Consider the following 21,911-nt stretch of genomic DNA (forward strand, 5'->3'; position numbering starts at 1 on the left):
TCTAATATCTAAATATTTATATTTATTTTTTTAACATCTTAATGACTGAATCACATCAAAATATTCATATAAATAGACATATTTCTCTTTAGAGTATAGATATAATAATATTAGTGATATTTTTTTATATGATTTTGAGTTTAGAGTGCTATATAAATAAATATGAAGATATAGGTGTTAATTTTATAAATAGTATGTAAATACTCCTATTATGTATTGCCATTTTACTAAAACCAAGATATCTGAACTATTTTTCTTATTGTGTTGCAGATCAATCAGTTGAGAGGGAGATGAAGAGATATATTATTGCTTCTACTCCAATTATAGAGTACATTGACAACCTTTACCTGTCAAGGGATATCTGTTTGGATTGGTGATTGCTACTTTGCAGGTAAAGTAATTAGTTATTTGGCTTTTTTTAAATAGGCTTTGTATGTAATAAAGCTGTCACTATCCTTTTAAAAACAAATGAACTATTTTGCAAGATTATTTTCCATGTCCAATGTGCAGATTTTGCATAATATTAAACACATTATGTAGAGGTATCATTGTTAGGGAACGATGAAATAAATACAAAGAGAAATTGTAAAGAGAAATCATCATTTTATTTTTTAATTTGAACGTCGAACCCCACCAGGGCACCCCGACACATCTGCGAAATGTATGATGATCAAGGATATAGTTAAGGCGATGCGAGGCCTTAGTCACTTTATGTAGCTAAAAGATATCTTTAGCGACCATTTTTTTTTCTCTATTTTTTTGTCGCTATTGACTCATTTTCTTGTAGTGAAGGGTCGAACCAAATTTGAGGCAACACCAACAGCTACTTATAAGTTTGCACTCCTAAAAATTAAGGATGGTTCCGCCCCTGATGTAGAATATGATTCTTTGTGTGGTATTCACATTCAGCACATACATTTCATCAAACAAGTAGCTACAGATAAACAAAACAGTAGAAACTCAAAAACAGAAAACTATGACAGTTTAGACTCCTGAAAATATGAAGTTCATTACAAAACTGCTATGTAAAGGAAGCATGGCCAAAAAGATGGCATGCTGTCTCAAAAATATGAGCTCTATATTTATTGGTTTTTGTCCTTCTGCTCCTTCTGAATTGGGGACTTGGCTCTAAATCCATATTCAGCTTATAAAAGTTTAGAGTAGAATGAAGTTTGCTCAAATCAAGTATATGTGGACAAGTTTGATTGAGAGGGTCATGGCCTCAAAAGTCCACATTGGCTATATTTATGTGGTCTTTTGGTCTTTTGGTGTTGTTCTCCAATAAATTTGTTTGTTAGTTTTTTATTAATGTGCCTGTGTACCTCTGTGTATTGGATATGCTGATCTCCACTTCAACGGTTAAAGTAGTACATTGATCATTATCTGTAGAAGTCAATACTCCAACTTCATAGATCATTTATATATTATATAAAATAAAATCAAGACTAAGGATCTGCTTGGGATGGTTGTAGTGTTTTATAAAGTTGATTGTGAAGTTGCTGCGAAGGAAGTGACTTCGCTATTATAGTTACAGAAAGCAGTTTTCCATCACAAAAACTTCTGACAAATAATGAGAAAGCAGTAGCCAAAAGAAATTATGGTTGTTGTCTTAATACGAACCCAACGACACCAAATTCGACTCAGTCCGAACCCAAATGAGTCCAAATCAAAAACCCAAAGCACATTTGGAAGATTCAAACCATAATTTGGATTACCAAACTTGACATGCTTATATTTGAATCAAACGGCTCAACGAGCCAAGATACCCAAATTTTGATATCATTAAGAAATTCAAATGCGGTATGAAAGAGGCCTTGAGTTCGTGAAATTTTTGTACTAAAAATTTATTTTAGAAAGTAGTTAGAAAGTTGTTCCAAATGAAGCCTCAATCATAATATTTTATAGTTTTGTTCTTCATTAAAAAATCACAAACTTTTAAGTAAAAACAAAAAAAAAACAAAAAAAAAAACTCCATATGCACCATTATGTCAACATATGATAACATCTTGAGCAAATTGTTTAGTCATAATATATATATGAAAATATATTCTTGAATGCATAAGCTTCTCTTTCCTCCATTTATGAAAACATAATAGCATAAAACATGCTTAGAAAAAAAAAAGGCGCTAAATTATCATAGGTTTATAGAATATATCAAGAAGAGTGCAAATTAATAAATGGAATAAAAAAAAAGGAAATATACTTAACAAAATATTAGAAGCAATGCACATTAGTATGAGATTTTAATGAGCTAATAAAAAAAACCAAAATTAGTAATACCATAAAAAAAATGCTAACAATTCAATCCACCAAAGTGCAAATTCATTTTCATATTGTGGCTCATCAAAGCAGGTTAACGGGCCGAGTTTAGATTCTACGCAAAATTAATCTGACTTAAATTTTATCAACTGGAACTCAATCGTTTAATAAACAAGTCAAAATAATAAATTCGAACTCGACCCGTTGGCAACACGAAAGACCCAAACCTGACCTCAAAACTCATATTGATTATTTTTTTTAGAACTCGTCAACTATAAAGTTCATCTTAATTGATAAAAAAATAAGAAGATTATACCAACAATTAAAGAACTTACAGAAAAAAAATTAAATGTGTTACTTTCGGTTTAAAATCAGGTTCATGTGTCAACTCAAATTGGTATGTGTTTCTAACCCAAATCCAAACTATTTATTAAACAAGTCAACCTAAACCCAAAATTGTTGGTAGGGTCCGTATTAGATAGGCGGGTCGGTACATTTATTAATATCCCTAATTGTGACAACGTCCTTGAATTTAGGGAGCTAGCACGAGAGGGGAGCACTGTGGAGAGCTCGAAAGGAATTTGAATTAGACAACACTGGATTCTAATATTGACAATAGGAAATGTTTTAACAACAAACAATTTTAAAATTAGTGGTGCTTTTAATGAGCTAAGATTGGATTATCGTAGAATTCAAATCGAGCAGAGATAATTACACAGCTCATCTTGGCCTGTTGGTTGTGAGCTTAGGCTCCCAACTAGTAGGTCTTGTGTTTGAGTCTTTGTGTATGTATTATGTATGTGAATTTGCCTTAAATGGCCTAAATATAAAAAAAAAAATAGAGATAATTTATTAATATTTTAAAATTTAGATGTTCAATAGTTAAATTTATTTTTTGATATTATTGTTAAGCATCGCCCTTCTAATGACCCGTTTAGAAAAATAGATGTATTAAATTTGACTTATGTTAAAAAGGTTAGAGGTAATATATTAAAAATAAGGGATTTTTATATACCTAATACTTAAAACTATTCTATTTATTTATTTAACACTCAAACTTTAATATTTACTATTCTGCCATCTAAAATTCTTGCTCACATCAAAACTACCACTCTCTACCCTTCCGTCAAATAAGTCACCCCGACCGACCGCGTCTGAGTGTGAGCGACAAGTCCCCAGTTCTTGCTGCGACAATGGCGGCTGCTCTGCGATACATTTTATTGTCGAGCGGTGGCGGAGGAAAAATGAGGGAATTAGAAGCGGTAAGATCATGAGGCCATGGAGAAGCTGGTTGATTATTTTTTTTCCCAAATACATATTAACTGATTTTTTCAGCAATCAGATGTTATCAGAGTGTAATAACTGATTTTTCTCCAACTGCTGCAACGAAGAAGATAGCGAAAGGAAAGGCCCTACTTTGCTTCCCCCCATTCCCCCTTCAAAGCTTACGCCTTCTCCAAATATCGAGGCACCATCATCCCCGCCTCCTAAAAAAACTTGGCTTTGGTCATAATGATGATGATTATTAAGTAGCGTGGTTGGGCCCATCGGAGATGGTGCTGCATCGCCGCTGCTAATGGTGGTGGGTTCATGAAGAAGAACCGCATCGTCGTCGAGGAAGAACAAGAGGAGGAATCATTAGCATATGAGCTCAATCCACTCGACTTGGAGAAGATGAGTGTCGCGGGCGGCTTGCAGGCCGAGTGGCGCGGGTGATGTGCAATCGGAATGTTCACACGAAGAGGAGTGATTCCTGCGCAAAGCGAAGCAAGCGTTTCGGAAAGACAGGGTCAGGGTGAGTTAATTGACGGGAGTTCACGAGTGATAATTTTGATGTGAGCAAGAGTTTTTAGATATTAGAATAGTAAATAATAAAGTTTGGTGTTAAATAAGTAAATATAATAGTTTTAAGTGTTAGCTATATAAAAACTCCTAAAAATAATTGTTTTAATAGATTTAAATAAGATTTGATATTGTTGTAGATTATTCTTAAACATTATGGCAGCGGCGGCAACAGCGGCAGCACGCGAAGTCGTGAACGTCGAGACTCGATTGGGACTGCGACTCGATGCAGCGCCAGTCGCCAGAGCAGTAGAGCCGAGACAGCGCCAGTCGCCAGTGACGCGATTGGGACTTGACTCGACGCGTCGAGTTTATTTGCGCGCAGGGCGAGCACGCTGAGCAACAGAGCCGGGCAAACTCATTTCCGGGTCATTATCGGGTTTCCGGGTCAACCTGAACCCGACCCGTAACGCAAATCGTGTTTGTTTTTTGAACCCGAACACGACCCGTTTGCTAACCAGGTCGACCCGAACCCGGATTTTTTCGGATCGGGTTCGGGTCGTGTCAAAAATTGACAGCTCTATTTAGTCATAATTTTAATGTGCAAAAAAAATGTAGATATATATTTGAAAATGTATTCTTGAATACATAAGCTTTTCTTTCTTCCATTTCTGAAAACATATTAGAAAATAAAAGCGCTAAATCATGATAGGTTTATAGAATATATCAAGAAGAGTGCAAATTAATAAACGGAATAAAAAAAAGACAGACTTGACAAAAGATTAGAAGCAATGCAAATTAGTATGATATTTTAGCAAGCTAATCATAAAAACAAAAATACAAAATTAGTAATACCAAACAAAAAAAAAAAACATAAAAACGGTAACAATTCAATCCACCTAAGTGTAATTTCATTTTCATATTGTGGTTAGGGGCATCAAAATAAGTTAACAGGTTGCGAAAATTTGAAATTAATCCAACCTACATTCAATCAACAAGAATTCGACCCGTTGGCAACTCAAAATACTTGAACTTCACCTCAGAACTTATTTTGATTTATATATATTTTTTTGAACTTGCCAACTTTATCTTAATTGATAAAAAATGAGAAGATTATACCAACAATTAAAGAACTTAAGGAAAAAAATATTAAATGCGTTACTTTCGGTTTAAAATTAGATCATGAGTCAACTCGAACTTAACTCGTTTAATAAATTGGTAGGGGTTTTTGACTCAAATCCAACCTATTTATTAAACAAGTCAATCTAAACCCAAATTTGTTGGAAGGGTACTTATCAGAGAGACGGGTCGGTACATGTATTAATATCCCTAATTGTGACAACGTTCTTGAATTTAGGGAGCTAGCACGAGAGGGGAGCACTGTGGAGAGCTCGAAAGGAATTTGAATTAGACAACACTTGATTCTAATATTGACAATAGGAAATGAATTTTTTTTTTTTTTTTTTTGACAATAGGAAATGATTTAGCAACAAACAATTTTAAAATTAGTAGTGCTTTTAATGAGCTAAGATAGGATTATGGTAGAATTCAAATCTAGCAGAGATAATTACACAGCTCATCTTGGCCTGTTGGTTGTGAGCTTAGGCTCCCAACTAGTAGGTCTTGTGTTTGAGTCTTTGTGTATGTATTATGTATGTGAATTTGACTTAAATGGCCTAAATATAAAAAAAAATATAGATAATTTATTAATATTTTAAAATTTAGATGTTCAATAGTTAAATTTATTTTTTGATATTATTGTTAAGCATCGCCCTTCTAATGACCCGTTTAGAAAAATAGATGTATTAAATTTGACTTATGTTAAAAAAATTAGAGGTAATATATTAAAAATAATTTTTTTATTAGATTTAAACAAGACATGATGTTGTTGTTGATTATTTATAAACATCACAGTACTCTCTCTACATATATTAAAGGACAGCCTGTCACATAGTCATGAATAATTATTAGGTCCGGACACCTAACGTAGCTCTACATCCGGATGCCAATAACATGTCGTCACGTGCTCTTACTCTTTACCACGCGGCCCGACAACCCGGATCCGGTAATGCTATGTATTGGCTGATTTGTGCAAATCTGGATATTGCTAGGTATTGCTCAATATTGTTAGATATTAGTCTTGACAGAGCGGTGTTTCTTGTTAGTGTCAAGCAATACCTAGCAATACCGAACAATACATAGTAATACCGAGCAATAACTAGCAATATCCGAACATAGCAATACCGATTTTCCTGTCTATGTCGGGTCGTACGGCCACACGATAAAAAGTAAAAACACGTGGCGATATATTATTGATGTGGGGATCTAAAACTAAGCCAGGTGTCCGGACCTAATAAATATTCCAGAGTCAAAGAGTCAAGGTCGAAGTGACGAAACGGAAATCCGTTCTTATCCTCGTCCCCCAAATCCCGAATGCTATCATATTTCCGCTCCTTCTCCTATTTTTCAACAAACCCGCCGGCGATGCCCCTACTCTTCCGTAACAGCGGCGCCGCCGCTGCCGCTTCCATCAGCCTCCTCCTCCCCAACTCGTCCTCCTTCCCTCCTTCACCTTCACTCTCCGTCTCGCTTATTCCAATCCACCAATCTCGTAGAAGTGCGCACATCGCGCTTGCGAGGAGAGGCCTGGCTTCGCGCACCCGCAGGCTCGAGAAACGTGGCAAGGACCGTGGCGAAACGGAAGAGAAAGTCTTGGTGAAGGAGAAGGAGGAGATGGAGCCTTCTTCTACTGAGTTGGGAGGCGAAGGAGGAGGTGCAGAAATAGTGTATTCGACAGGCCCACCGCCGGCGCTTCCCGGATTGGAGCAGGATTTCTGGGAGGGGACTCAGTGGGATGCGCTGGGGTTCTTCCTGCAGTATATGTGGGCTTTTGGTATCGTCTTTGGGGTAACACTTCCTAACCTCTATGTCCTTTGTTATCGTCAGCTAATATATTTGTGTGGTCGTTGATTTGGTTAGGTTATGGATCTGACATGGATAAATGCGCCTAGCTTGTTAGAGAAGCGTCTGAATTAGAACGTTAGGATCTGGAGCTAATCTTATTCATCTTTCTTTTTGGGGCTATTTGGCTACATATAGGTCTTAATAATCAAGGTTTAAAATTGCGTAATTAAGCCTCGAGGCGGTTTTCGTCTGTGAGGCGAGGCGTAAGCCTCGAGGCGGTCTGATTGAATCTCGAAAACTTTTAAGTATGATGGCTGTTAAATTCATCTAAATACTACCAAGCTCTGTGGATATTTGCCTCTAAATTTAAAGATTTAACTAGAAATACAAACAACTGAAAAAATCTTATGGCAAGCCTATACTGAGTACAAAAGTTTCTAAAAATACAATATTGTACGTATAAAAACATAACTTCAATTTTTTGTGTATGAAATGATTCACCAGTCACAGTAAAATAATATTCAATTGTTAGCAACACGAAATGGTTGATCAAGTTGAGTGAACCTCGATCCTGAAGCCTTTGAAGTATCTTTTTGAAAGACGCCTCTATCTATATGAGGAATTCACTGCTAGAAGATCTCGCCTAGTGTCCTACAACACCTTTATCTAATTGCATGAGATGAAATTAATACATTATTAGAAGTTATATTAACGATAAAAAAATGTTGATTATGTAATGAAGTTAACATTGTTAACATGCATCCCATATATTTTTAGTATTTTGTATGTCATAGAGTATCTCCTTGAATTATCTCTGTAACTATTGCATGTACATATGGGCCTTCGTCGTTATCATCTTATCTCCCTAACTCATGATATCGTTGCTTCTAGTTTGAAAGGCGTTAACATACAAATCATGACCATATCATGAATTAATGAAAGTTTGTAGTACCATACAAGGTCAATATATGCTCGAGCATTCAAAGGAAACTATTATATGTGAGCAACAACTTTAATTCTTTCTTTCCAAATAACAAAATCCCTTGATGATTATATAGTTACCATGCAACAGAGCATATGAAAGATATACTTCAGTGATATTCAATTAGATTATATTCATATCCACGAAATGGTGCAATGAGTTTATAGGTGTTTGACCACAAATTAATGTTGCCCTAGTGTTACTCTTTATCCTTCATCTTCGACTCGCCCATCTAAGTGCCCTCATATCAGCTGTAGACCTTTCCAAGCCAAAAGTAGCATACAAAAAATGATGATCAAATGAGATTACAACTAATACCTTTTGAGAGGTGAATCCTTTCTATTATAATGTCTATTTTGTATTTAGTTACCAACCATTACAAGTATATATGTACTATCTATTACTCTGATAACATCCTTAAAAATTTATATGGAATTGACGGTTGTTTTGTATGTAAGGGGGACATTCTACATCATTTGCTAGTAATTTGATGAAATTTGTCAAAAGCATGGTTTTATAAATCACCAACTTAATATTTTATTGGAAATGTTGTAAAAATTCACACAATTGGTTACAACTAAGAGTAATTAGGAGATTAGTTGCTTGGAAAGGAGCATGAAGAACAAGTGATGCGGTGCATCTTTAGATAGCTAAGCGTTCAGGAACAATTTATATTAGCAGCATTTTTGCTGTAGTTTTTTAGTTATATTTGTGCTCCACTACCTTAGTTACTATTGTTAGTTATGCTAGTACTTGTTTACCTTTTTACAGTCCTTTGAAGGTTGATGCTTGAGAGCATCAAGAAGCTGAGGTTATTATAAGATGGAGTCCTGTAGCAAATGAATAGATACTAACATGCATTCTCATATATTTGGGTTATTCCCTGTTGTTTTCTGGTTTTGGTTCTTTCATCCCCTTCTTCCAACGATCCACTACTTCAAAAAGCCTAGAGTGTTTTGAAGTTGAGAAGGGGACTCTTATGAAGTTAGTTGAGAGGAACTCCAAAATGATTGGCATGCTATCAAGAGAAGTTGTGGTTAAGAGAAATTAAGAAAAGGTCTTGAAAAGATGCTCGAGAGTTGAAAGTCTCCCATGTCTGAGAATATTGTTACCAAGAAGTTTATAGTGTTAGCTTGGTGCCAACAATCTTGGAATTTAGTGTCAAATTTAGAGTCACCACTGTGACCTCATGCATTTAAACTCATGATTTCATATAATTAGTGTTTTCATGCTTTTTGATTGTAAACAATATTTCTTGCTTATCTAAAGGATGTTATAGGAGATAAAGGGGATCAGTTAAGAGATTGCAAAAAAATGTGATCTTTTGATCTTGAGTCCAAGCCTAGAGAGTAGAGCATTTTTATTGTAAAGAGAGACTCATGGAGTTATAGAGCTAGAAAGAGTGGATTTACTAAAACAAAAGGATTTAGTAGCATTTTAACATCTTTCTTCTTTCCTTTCACTTAACTACATTGAGAACTTCATGTTAATTCCTCGACATATCATTTTGTATCACTTAGGCTTCTAAGGTTCGAAAGGCAACAAGTTCTTCATCTACATCTACATCTACATTAGCAAGTGATGGTGTTCCACTAACCCCAACAACAAAACGTATACATTTAGATCCTTTGAAATCACTAGCAATCTTAACTTGCTTTACATTTTCTTCTTCCTCCTCCTCCTCCTCTTCTTCTTCAAATTGAGGTGTGTTGCTCCAAAATCCACATTGTTGTGATGAATGAGCTTATGAACTAATCACAATATGACATGTGTAACTTATCTAAAAAAAACAATATTGATGGAAAGGATTTCTTAGAAAACAAGTTAATTTAAGATTCTCCTATATGAAAATGTATGTAAAACTATTTTATTTTGGTGGATAAAAAATTAAATGAAAATACATATATGAACATAGATTGTACACATACATGTGATATCTCCTCCGGTATTTCATAACTTGTTATGAGGATATGTAACTCTTCATCTTTATCCCACCTGCTTCTAATAAATAATTGATAAAGCGTTCAAAAGCCAAACTTCATATTCTTAAACTGGGTAATGACAATTGCCTTTTAACATGTTATTCATAACTGATGATTCAGAAGATTGAAAATGCCAATCCAAGTCTCTTTTTTAATTCACCATTTGGCGTGTTTCCATTTAGAAATTGTTCCAGGAGAAATTCCCCACTCATTGTTTAACGTCGATCATGACATTTAGGTTTTTGATGTAGCTCTATGTTTAGTCTGTGCCAATTGATGAATCATGTGATGTATTATTCTACATAATAGAACTACCAAGATCAGTACTTTCACTCTCAAGAAAGTCTTCATGTCTATCGGCTTGTTTCAAACTAATTTTTTGTTTTTAATATAGTTCCATTACTAATTCTAAGTAAAAACAAGAAGCAACATTCAAAACTTTAAAAAAAAAATGATGCTACAAAAATAATATATGCATGGCATATAATACACCATTTCTGCAAGATATCAAACTAATAGAATACATAAGGAAATGACATATGACATGGTAGAAATATATAACTAATGAAATGCATAATAAAAATTAGGTTGGTTCAATGTTTATCGCTTCTCTTAGTTTAATGTTCAAAATAAAGTTTTGTTGAACCAATTGGTCGTGAATTGATATTTATTGAGTTAGTTAAAACCCAAAATCTCTATAGATTGCACTCTTGATTAACATTATGGACAAAATGCTTAAAAGGTGGGGAACATTCTTAATGAAATTGAAATCATAATTTTTAGCTTTTGAGTTTGCTTAATCATTATTTGCAATTAACTTTGTCAAGTGTTATCAAAGTTTTCAAATTTATTATATATTATGACTCGTACTTATTTTATGTCGATTATCCCACAAATTGAATAGTTATTTCAATTAATAAGCATATAAGTATCAACTCTTATATTCTAGATCCATCTAGAAATACAGAAGCTCTACATAAATCTTCACATAGTTGATGAGATTTGGACATATCTAAATAATGATAGGTTATTAGAACACCATTTAGATCACTGCACTAATCTTAATGAAATTATTAAGGAATCATTAATCACAATAGGGCATCAACCGGCAACAAAGATAGAAGCACAATAATGATTACATAAGATTATTTTCGCACCAAAATAATTATAAAGCAATAAAAAAATTTATTAAATCACTGAGATGAGCGTGGACAAAGCCCACGTTGATCAAAATATAGTTGAGGAGGAAGCTAATAGTTGGGAGATCAAATATAAATTTTCTTGGAAGGGGGGAAGAGTTGGACTTTTAGTCAACAAGTAATGGGGTGGAGGTGACAATGATATGTCAATGAAGCGGGAGCTATATGAGTCACTACCAATTAAGCTATGATGATGATGAGAGAGTGCTAATGTGAAATAATGATGAGAGAGTTATGAGAATGATGAGAGAATATATCTGGTGAAACTTCTAGGAATTTCGATAATGATGGGAGAATTCGCAGCAAGACAGAGGACATGAGGATATCCGGCCGTGGAAAGTTTATCAGAGGAAGGGCCGAAGATCTACGGCTACGATCGTATTACTCTATTTCTAAGCATTTATTTGTATTTGATTTATTATGTGTAATTTTTCATTTTTACTCTCACTTGAGGGAGTATATTTATGTGACCCCATGAGGCATTTTTGTCATTTGATGTTTTATTGTATTTTATCTATTTATAGGCCTCACCTTCACCTTGGAATGGATGATGATTATTATGAATGAAATTTCCGCACTTTGTGTCTTGGTGTGTTTTGAGAGTTTTGAGAGTTCTTGTGAGAGTTTATGTGAAGTCCCTAGGTGAGGGCAATACAAGACCCGTCAGCCGCAGTAAGCGTTTGAGCTCATGGTTTATCTCTGCCTCCATCCAAATCAAGCTCAGCCTGCCACCATTTCCTCCAAAAGCGCCAACCGACCCCTCCTCCTCCTAACTGCCGCCCCACCTCTTCCCATGATCGAAACTTACATGCCCTACTCCCCACTTTTCTTCTCCAAATGGATCCTCCAACATTTCCTACATTAACCTAGCGTTAATTTTAGGAAATTTGAATTCAAATTTGAATTCTCCTAAAGCCTTGATTTTTCGTTCTCAAATTGGTGGATTATTTTTGGACATACATCCCCATCAATAAATATGAAATTTAAGTGAAAAATCCTCATCGCTTCTCCTTCCTAAATTAGTCTAGCCTAATTTATGAAAATCTTAATTCAAATTTGAATTCTCCTAAAACCTTGAATTCCTTTCCTAGCTTGTTGGATTAATTTTGGAAAGGTATCCCCATCAATAAATTTGAAATTCAAGTGAGAAATCCTCATTGATTCTCCTTCCTAAATTATGAAAATCTCAATTGTTGGATTATTTTTTGGAAAAGTATCCCCATCAATAAATCTAAATTTAAGTAAAGAATCATTATTGATTCTCCTTCCTAAATTAGCCTAGCCTAATTTATGGACATCTGAATTCAAAATTGAGTTCTCCTAAAGCATTAAATTCCTTTTCTAAAGTGTTGGGCTATATTTGGAAGGATATCCCCATTATCAAATCTGAGTATTGATTGAACATTTGAATTTATTCCTTTTTCATTTAACAATATGCTTTAATTGGCAACCCAATTAAGGTCCCAAATTAGCTCCAATCTTTGATTGTGCCATCCCCACTTCCTCATTTATCCTTACCATAATTATACAAATTATTTGGACATAAATCTTAGGTCAAGATTTTTCCTTATTGCTGTCCTCTTGTTTTCATTGCCATCCAATGATGATTGTGACTATTTTCCTATTATCAAGCGCTTGCTATCTCCTTCCCAAATCATCATAAACTGCTGTCCAGATTTTCGGGGACGATAGAACACTGTCTAAATGAATGAAAGGATTTCGTACTGCTGTCCTTCCCATCGAGATAGCCAAACGACTTCGCCGCGGATTAGTATCTTCGTCTATGCGGGTAAACTCTTTCCCTCCTCTTGTACCTTTTGATCCCTCCTCAATCATGGCATCGTTTTATTGTGAAAACTTATCTTCATAGCCCATACCAAGAGTTTGTGTTAGTGGGTTTTTGTAGTGACCCCTTGCAAGCTAAAGTCCTTATTTAAGTTCATTGAGAGTCCGGGCTACAAATGAACCGAGTCGAGCTGAGCTTAGTGATGTTCGTGTTCGAGCTCATTAGTCAAAACTGTGTTCAAACTCGGTTCGAAGCTTGTCTAGCTTTATCAATGGATGTTCGAGCTCAAGCTCGTTTAAAAATGAGCTGTTTGAGTTCAGCTCGTGTTCGTGTTCAGGCTCGTTAAAACAATGCTCGTCAAGCCTCTAATTGAGCCGCTCATTAAGCTAGCCGAGCAGAGCAACGGCTGCAAATCAAACCGAACCGGATTACTTAGCCTAACCCGCCCCAACTATCGAGGCCAGCCCGCTTCACGTCAACAACGTCCACACTATAGCTCAATATATAGTTCAAAAGCGAAAGTAATTTCGCGGTGTGGAACTAAACCACCGCTTAATTTTTTTTTTTCTGTTCTGTGGCCACGGAGGGGAGAGAGGCAGATGGGTGGGATTTTGAAAATAGCAAAACAAGGAGAGAGATAGAGTAGCGAGAGTTAAAAAAAGAAAAAACAGTAATTTAAATATCGAGTAATTTAAAATGTATATAAATAACATTAGTTAAATAACATTATAATAGTTAAATAATGTTAAATATATTTTAAACAGTAATTTAAAATAAGTTAAATAACATTAAACTTAATTATCTCATTAGTCAAATAACTTATAATATTTATTTTTAATTAAATAAGGCATAATCGAGCTTTTTAATCGAGCTTCTTAATTAGTATGCCACGAGCTCTAAACGTTATTGTTCGTGAACGTAAACGAGCCAAATGCCAGGTTGTTCAAGATTGTTTATTTAGTTATCGAGTATTGTCAAAGTTGTTCAAGTTTGTTCATTTATCTTATCAAACGAACATAAACGTGATGTAGAACGGGTAGGAGGCTTTGCTAGGGAGAGGATCTCTTCTCCAAAGTCTGAAGGAAATTCTGATTTCTTGCCCAGAACCTGAGAAGAAGCTCAGATTTTCTCTTGAGAAAAACAGGAATTGCTGGACAGCAATTTGCTGTGGTAAAAAAACAGCAACTATTAGGCTTCTTATTGCTGGAGACGTGAGAGCAGGGGTGGGAAAACCTTGGCTGCAGTATTAGTAGGTAGAAAGTTCCATATGGGAGGAGTTTGAGAAGGATTGGGTGGAGAAAACCAACGTACAGAGCTTGGATTAATTCGGCTAGTACAGGATTGGAAGTTGTTTCCAACTTGAAGGGGGCTGAATTTTGGGAACATAAATTTGAGATGGGCCTTGGAAATTCCGGTCAACAGCAGATTGAAATTCCCAATCTTTTCCCAAAGAGGAACAAAGTAATGTAGACAGTTTAAAAAAAAAAAACTGTAAGGAGATTGACGAGAATATGGGGAGAAATTAGGGAGTTAATTCCTAATTCTCCTCTACAGAATTTGGACAGTAAATAACTTGGGCTTAAATGAATTCCGGTTGGCAAGAGGGAGGACTTATTTCCCAAAGAGGCTTAGTATGAAATTAGGAAATAAATTCCATTTATTCATACAGGGGCCGGTGGCTTAGCAGAATAAAAGAGGGTTTAATGATGTGATTTAAAGCTGTCAGATTTGAATTTAAAATTCAATTGAATTTAGAATTCAAATGAATTTAAATTAAGAAGGAATTAATGGAATTTGATTAATGTTAGGGAATTAAGGACAGAAATAATTAAATCTTTTTTTTAATTTGAAATTCAAATAGGATTTAAAAAATGAAACTTTTCAAAGAGAGGTTATGAAACAATTAGGAAATAACTCCTAATTGGCTCATAAAGGGGCCGGCGGCTTGCATGAATAAGGGGAGCATTGAATGTTGTGATTGAGGGCTTCTAAACTTGATTTTAGGAGTTAGGAAGGTAATGAAATAAATACAATTTGAATTTCAAATTCAAATTAATTTAAAGTAAACTTTCCTAAAATAGGCGAACTTAAATTAGGAAATAAATTTTGAATTTCAAATTTAGATAATTTGAATTTCAAATTTAGATAATTTGAATTTCAAATTTAGATAATTTGAATTTCAAATTAAGTCCAAATGTCATTCACCCTAAATTAGGAAACTCAAGAAGGAAGGGGGAAAGGTGAGGCCGGCGGCTAGGGAGCCATGGCCGGCGGTTTGGACGGGTGTGGTTGGTGGTGGGGATGGCCGGCGGCTTATGGTGGAAAAGGAGACGACGATGGTGGATGTATGTAGAGGATGATGACGACGGCTAGGAACAAGAAGGAACGAAACAAAACAAAGAAGAGATAAAAATGAAAGATACAGCTAAAAACCGCGAGTCTTGGACTCTTCCGAAGACTGACAGGTGATGCTTTGCCCTTCTCCAAGGGATTTTAAGTCACGAACCCGGACCCATCCTACGGCTGGTGAAAACTTCAACTCCTTCCCATAGGAATCTCACTAACGTTCTCTCAAAAGAACACAAGTGTTGAACACAAATTTTTTAATATCAATAATCCATCCCTATTACAATAACTTAAGGCCATATATATAGGCCACAACATAAGAAAAACTCAAAATACAAAATTGCCCCTTGGGCCACAACACTCATATAAACCAACCTAGGGGTAAAACAGGAAATACATCAAATAAAAACTCAAATTCAGAAAAATAACTCATAATTGAAGATTTAAATTATAGCCGTCGATTTACGACGCCTCTTGTGATAGATGCGCCAAATCTTCGTACCGATGTCCGCATCAAAACGGGTTCTTATCGGGCCGAGCCACGAGTAGCTTGTCGAACATTCAGTTCATTGCAGCCATATTGGGAGTTAATTAATTGTCAATTTATGTTCACACATGCGTAATTTTCAACTCAACATCACTTACACATCTAGTTCTGCATCAGTGATAGTTGCTTTGAGCAATTGATCTATGTGACATTTTTCAACTCTGGAGAGATGTGAGGAGGAAGAAATAGAGTAGAAAGCGAATGCAACAAGGATCCCGCACATCGAGCTATATCTCATAAATCACACTGGATCTATTGAATACCAAGTTTTATTAAATTCTAAATTTATAAATAAATATAATTTATTCAGGATTTGGTTTTGTTATAAGCTTTAAAATCAACAAATTAAGAAATAAAAAATGTACATATGCAAACTTAATTAGTGGCATCCATGCAAAAATGCAATACTATTCATGTACACACGCAGAAATAGATTGGATGTTATGGATTTTTGGCCTATAATCTTTGATGCATGGAAAGCTTAAGAATGTATGACAAATAAAAAGAATATACATAAAATAAAAATAAACTTATTCAGATCAATTTTTTGTGGATGTTTCTTTTGAGTGTAGACATATAGATGCTAATCACCAGAAAATTTTTAGCAAGACCAGCAATTGCCATTACAAACTATATTGCATGAATTTGCAAATATGTGCGCACTAGTTAGTTTGGATTTTTGTTGAAAGCGCGCTGTTGTGTTAGAATGAAGGACGCTCAATTTCTATTATAAGATTGGTTCCCGGCGTTAGTCACCTTATATAGTGGCTGGTGCTAAAACATGTATCTGCTTTTAGAGAGTGTGGCTAAGGTAAACTGAAAAGAATTCTCAACTTAGTCCAGCGCGACATAGATGGTTATAACTTAATCATCAAGTGTAGAGGCATCTCCAGCTACTTGAGGATATCACCTAGAAAGAGGCCCCAAAGGGCTGAGGAAAAAAGATTACATATTTTACTTGCTTGTGAGAAACCAGAGATAAAGAAAGGAGCAAGGGTGGGTTTCATCTTCTAGGAGGCTATCAAGAAATTTATTTGGAATATTTTGTTATGCTGCCATGTACCTTTCTCTAATTTTCCGATTCTTTCAATTCTTGTACAGAATAATCCTTCTGCTTCCCCTTTTTGGTAACCACAACGTATGTCATGTTAAATTGCAACCCAAGAACCAAAAAAAATATATTCTGTGCGGATGCCGAACGTCGTCCGGAGACCAATCAAAATGCACCACTTCACCCCTTTGCTCGGTACCGCTGACGTGGCTGCACCTGATTCACCTCCGGACGTAGAGCTCCTACATCCACACAGAATAATTTCTCCCAAAACCAAAATGCTTTCCTTTGCTGAATGAATAAGATTGCATTTAAAAATACATCTATGATCATAACCAAGTTTATAGAATCATAGGCTTCGTTTGAGACAACTTTCGTATTGCTTTATAAAGCAACATTTTAATCTAAAACTTTTTTGAAAAAAAAAAACTAAAAAGCTGCTTTAGAAAGCAGTGAGAAAGCTATCTCAAACAAAGCCATAAATGTGATCATTTGACCACCCAGCTTTCTAACTTGCAAACAACAGTCTCTATAAGCTGAAAAAGCATATGCTTTTCCCTGCAGGTGTTTGCCTGTGGGATAGCTGTTGCAACCTACAATGAAGGAGCTACAGATTTTAAGCAAACCACTGTGTACAAGGAATCAATCCAATCTCGAGAGCTACTCGAACAGCCAGAGGATTCTAACGCCGATGTATTCGAGGGAAATCCAACCGAGGTTGCACCAAGTTTGGAGTAACTTGGATTCCCCTGTTGTAAAAGGAAGACATTATTAGATGCAGAGTGCGGATGGGTAGAATCGTCCGTACAAGTATTCGGTATCTAGCGGTATCCGCACTCGGTACCGCTAGGTACTCAGTACTTGTGCGAACGGTGCGTGCTCCGCTTCTAATAATTTTTCGTCGTAAGGTGATCACATTACTGATATACCATAATTTTTCGTCGTTTATTGTATATTCTTCTGCAGGTGATACATCTCTTTAGTTTTAATAAATTTTATATTTATAGCATTTATATTTTTATATTTATTTGAATAATACTTTAATATTTAAATCATATTAAATTTATGTGCGAAATGAATATAATTTTGTTGTATATATTAAAGTGCATAAGATATGTGAAATGGTTTCATATATTTGCTCGTTGTTAATTAATTATTTTTCAAATCATTTTGTTTTTTGCTTTGACATTTGAATTTAGGTGAATGATTTTTTTTTTGTTTAATTTAAAACTTTGAGATAATATGAATGTAGTGTAAAATTTAAAATGGTGGCTAGTGATGATGGTGGAGGTTGGTGGCCAGCAGATGGAGGTTTGGTTGATGGGTGGCGTAAGTCGGAGGGTGGTGGTTGATGGGTGGCGTGAGTCGGAGGGTGGTGGTCGAAGAATGGTGACGGTGATGGTCAGAGGGTGATGGAGATGCTAATCGAAGGGTGGAGTCGATGACTTGAGAGGGGTGGAGTTGGCTGATGGCGATTTGTAACTATTAAGCGAATTTGCTTGTTGTGTAAAGTAGCAGCAACAACAACAACAACATCAAGTCTTTATCCAACCACGTGGGATCAGCTACATGAATCATTGTGGGTAAAGCGTGCTTACTAAAAGAAGGATGAATTTAATTTTATCTAAAGAATGAATTAGAATTGTTTACACTAAATTTAATTTATTTTGAATTCCTTTTTCTTCTCAACAAATACCAAAATTATTAACACTCTGTATTTGAAATATTTTATACCCTAAAGTATTAAAATCAAACAAACCCTAACATAAATTCGTTAAATAAAGTTTGATTTTTTAATCTAAAAGGGATAAAAATAATTTGGGAAAAAAACTAAGTGAAATGAATCATTGCAAAAATATAAAAATAAAATATAAAAAATTAAAACAGAAAAAAATGCATATCAAAATAATGTTTAAAATTCTTAGATTTATTTTAAATTTAATATAAAATTTTATAATTATTTACGTATTATATTATTTTAAAATATATTCAAAATTTACAGCCATCCTAATATATATATTTTTCATTAAAACAAAATATAATTGAATAAATATTATACCAAATAAACCCCACGTGGAATGCTATGTGACTCAATTATTTAAGCAAATGATTTTTTTTTAAGTTGTTAGAATAATATAATTATGGAGCGGAATATAAATTATACATAATTTTGAAATTTATTTTGGGGCCATTTGATTTGGTGAGAAAAAAATGTTGAATGAAATGAATCTAGTATAAAAAAATATAATGTATTTGTAATATTTTTTTATATTATTTATATTGGAGTGAAATAAATATATGTAATTATTTTTTATTTGAATTTAAGTAAAATAAGTTTATATATATATATACTCGGATTTGAAGCCAGTCGAAACCAATCTGAAACCGGACCTGGCTCTGCGTCGGAAGGCCGTGAGCGATTCCTGGATATTTTCCCCGGTTGCTTCCCTAATCTATAAATCTTTTTTCGCTCTTCCGTCTCGGTCTTCGTCTTTGAAACCCTAGGCGTTGTAGCCCTAGCTTTACATTATTATTCTCGGAATTTACTTGAATTCCTCGTCGCCATGGGGGAAGATCAGCCATCTCCGTCGTCTTTCCGCAGCAAGCGACAGAGATCGTCAGTCGATGCGACGGATGATGACCCCAAGCGCAGGAAGAGCCATCACCACCGACATCACCACCGCCATCGCCATCAGAGCAAGCATGGAAGATTTCGGGACGAAGAGGAGGACTTGGCTAATTTCACGGATAAGAAATTGAATCATGCGTCGATGGTGAAACCCGTTGATTATGAACGGGAGGAGGGAGAGATACTTGAAGAGGAAGAAGAAGAAGGTGGAAGGGAAGGGCCTGGGCTGGCCATGGAAGCTGATTCTGAAGTTGAATCTGGGGAAATTAAGACGGACCCCGTGTCTCCGGTTCTCACGAAGGTCTGCAACTTGTTCTGTATTATATATTTTCTTTTTTGATTCAGTGGTTGCTCATTTTACTTGGATTATTTTGGTATCTTTAGTACAGATCTTAGCAGTAACTAAAGGAATACTTTGAAATTGAAACCTGGTCCCGATGCTGAACATTCCGTAGTGCAGACGTTTATGTCAAGTAGTTATGTTCATGCTCATGCTCCTGCTCTGCTTTCTTAGCTTAGGATCTATAGACGAATACTTGAATTTTTGGGGCCGTCAATTATTAAATTCTATTCATGGTTTCTGTTTCATATGCTTGCAGGAACTCTCATGCGAGGAAGATTTGCTCCAAGGTAATTAGAGTGCGCTATTAAGTAGAATTTTAACTACATAAAGTCGAGACATATTAATCTTCTTCCTGGAATTGTTATATCAAGAAATTTTGCACTGACTGTGTTTTAGTACAATTGCAGAACACCAATTAGACAATTTAAATGCTGAAAAGAGCATTGTGATCCTGAATTGTCGTGGAAAAGAAAATGATAGTAGTAAATGTCATTTATTTGATAAAATTTTGGATACATCAAATAATACTGGTGAGTTTGGAGATTTAGCTGGAGGTGAATCAAGAAAAAAGTCAAAGCCATTTATCAAATCAGCTGAAAAAGATGATCACAGGATTATTGATCTAAATGACTTAGGTCATAAAGAGGGATCAATAACTCCGGTTTCCAAAGAAAGTTCATATTGGTTGAAGCATGCAGATAAGGATGATCACTTGAACAGATATTCTGACTGTACTTCTATGAAAGTTAAATCTAAACAAAAATTGGAGCAAGAAGAGGATGAAAGAAGAGGATCATCCAACAATAATCGATCCCTTTCTCCTAGAAGTTCAAAGGAAAGATGCATTGAAGCAGCCCAATCATCATCTTGTGAAGTTGGTAACAAGGATCTGTCAGTATCTGATGGTCATACAAGTGGAAGATTGTATGAGCAACTTCAAGAAACTGATGCAGATGAGAGTGTTCAAATGATTCGGTCTGAAAGGTGGATTAGAGAAAGAAATAATTCTGATCATGAAAGGAGTAGCAGGTATGGTAGTTTGGAAAAATACAAAAGTAGAAGCCAGGCAGTTGATAAAGGGAACTATAAGGAAAGAGAAGGTAGTTTCTATGGAAAACATGATGTGCATGATTACAGACACAGCAGTCAAGACAGAGCAAAGGAACGAGTTGACCGAAGGCATGGCAGTCAAGACAGAGGAAATGAAGTGGAAAGGCGCAGCAGTGGGTATAGAGATATGGATAGCAAGAAAAGCCACAGTTCGAATAGATATGATGAACGTGAACATAAGCATGATCGTTTGTACAAGGAGGGGGATAGAGATAGAGGGAGTAAAACTTATAGTAGAAGGGATAGAGAAAGGGAGAGAGAGAGAGAGGAGAGAGAGAGAGATAAGAGTAGGGACCGATATAAAGAGAGCGAAAGGATTAGAAATGTCAAAGGTGAAAGGGAAAGGGACGGTGATGGCACTGAGAGAGAGACTATTCGAATTAGAGATAAAAAAACAAATTCACATAGTGACAGAGAGAGAGTTGATGAAAGGGACAGATACCGGAGAAGTAATCATGATAGGCCAAGGGATTCTAGGCAATCCAAACATGAAGATACAGAATACCGGAAGGAGAGAACAAGAGTTAAAACTGCTACTATTAATAGTCATTATTTTGAAGAAGAAAAGCAGAATTCTTTGAGGTAAACCTCCAAAACTTTATTGGGAACATGTGATTCATTTTTACTTATTATTATCTTTATTATGTTATGTATATGAGTAATTATTCTATAAACACAGGGAGGAAGATGAAGAATATCAAGGGCGAATTGAGCAGCAACTTGCCAAGCAGGATGAAGAAGATATTGAGAAGATTAAGGAAGAGAGTAGGAAGCGAAGACAAGCCATCTTGGAAAAATATAAACAGCAGGAAAATCAGAATCTTAAACCTCAACCTAATGCTCATGAAAAAGGCAAGTGTCTTTTAACTTTTTCGTGGCACTTCTATTTTTTTGGGTTGAGAGTATACATCTGACATTCTTATTTGTTCTTTCCAGCTCTTAGTTGCATTCTTTTACTTTGTTCTAATATTCACTATATGCTTCCTTTGCA

General features: G+C 35.3%; 3 protein-coding genes across 53 annotated transcripts in view; all 3 read left to right on the plus strand.

Annotated features, from left to right (window-relative positions):
• Nucleotides 1–1,268, plus strand: part of LOC110101027 (ACD11 homolog protein) — a 21,822-nt gene extending 20,554 nt beyond the window's left edge. Inside the window, exons 4-5 of one of the 2 annotated variants that reach the window (XM_028697657.1) lie at nucleotides 271–391; nucleotides 793–1,268. In XM_028697657.1, the coding sequence (XP_028553490.1) occupies nucleotides 271–377 (107 nt within the window). In that variant the 3' untranslated portion in view covers nucleotides 378–391; nucleotides 793–1,268. Of the gene's footprint in view, nucleotides 1–270; nucleotides 392–787 lie in introns of both variants that reach the window. The other variant, XM_020828793.2, reaches the window with a different exon arrangement.
• Nucleotides 1,269–6,413: 5,145 nt separating this feature from the next.
• LOC110101010 lies at nucleotides 6,414–17,621 on the plus strand. Its single transcript, XM_020828772.2, has 2 exons — nucleotides 6,414–6,948; nucleotides 17,403–17,621. Exons 1-2 carry the CDS (start codon nucleotides 6,475–6,477, stop codon nucleotides 17,574–17,576), a joined length of 648 nt encoding a protein of 215 aa, XP_020684431.2. The 5' UTR covers nucleotides 6,414–6,474; the 3' UTR covers nucleotides 17,577–17,621.
• Nucleotides 17,622–19,204: 1,583 nt separating this feature from the next.
• The window catches only part of LOC110101007 (serine/threonine-protein kinase prpf4B), a 28,060-nt gene continuing 25,353 nt past the window's right edge, over nucleotides 19,205–21,911 (plus strand). For all 50 annotated transcript variants that reach the window (XM_028697702.1, XM_028697700.1, XM_028697691.1 and 47 more), the window contains exons 1-4: nucleotides 19,205–19,768; nucleotides 20,067–20,097; nucleotides 20,218–21,502; nucleotides 21,600–21,772. In XM_028697702.1, the coding sequence (XP_028553535.1) occupies nucleotides 19,403–19,768; nucleotides 20,067–20,097; nucleotides 20,218–21,502; nucleotides 21,600–21,772 (1,855 nt within the window). In that variant the 5' untranslated portion in view covers nucleotides 19,205–19,402. The remainder of the gene's footprint in view (nucleotides 19,769–20,066; nucleotides 20,098–20,217; nucleotides 21,503–21,599; nucleotides 21,773–21,911) is intronic.

The sequence above is a fragment of the Dendrobium catenatum genome, unplaced genomic scaffold (assembly GCF_001605985.2).
Source record: "Dendrobium catenatum unplaced genomic scaffold, ASM160598v2 fragScaff_scaffold_989, whole genome shotgun sequence".
Lineage (NCBI taxonomy): Eukaryota > Viridiplantae > Streptophyta > Magnoliopsida > Asparagales > Orchidaceae > Dendrobium > Dendrobium catenatum.

What these genes read in the sequence shown, in the direction of transcription:
- LOC110101010 (XM_020828772.2), top strand. Translation starts at nt 6,475, where the DNA reads ATGCTATCATATTTCCGCTCCTTCTCCTATTTTTCAACAAACCCGCCG. An exon ending in CTTTTGGTATCGTCTTTGGG is followed by an intron (nt 6,949 to 17,402) that starts GTAACACTTCCT and finishes TTTTCCCTGCAG; the next exon opens with GTGTTTGCCTGTGGGATAGC.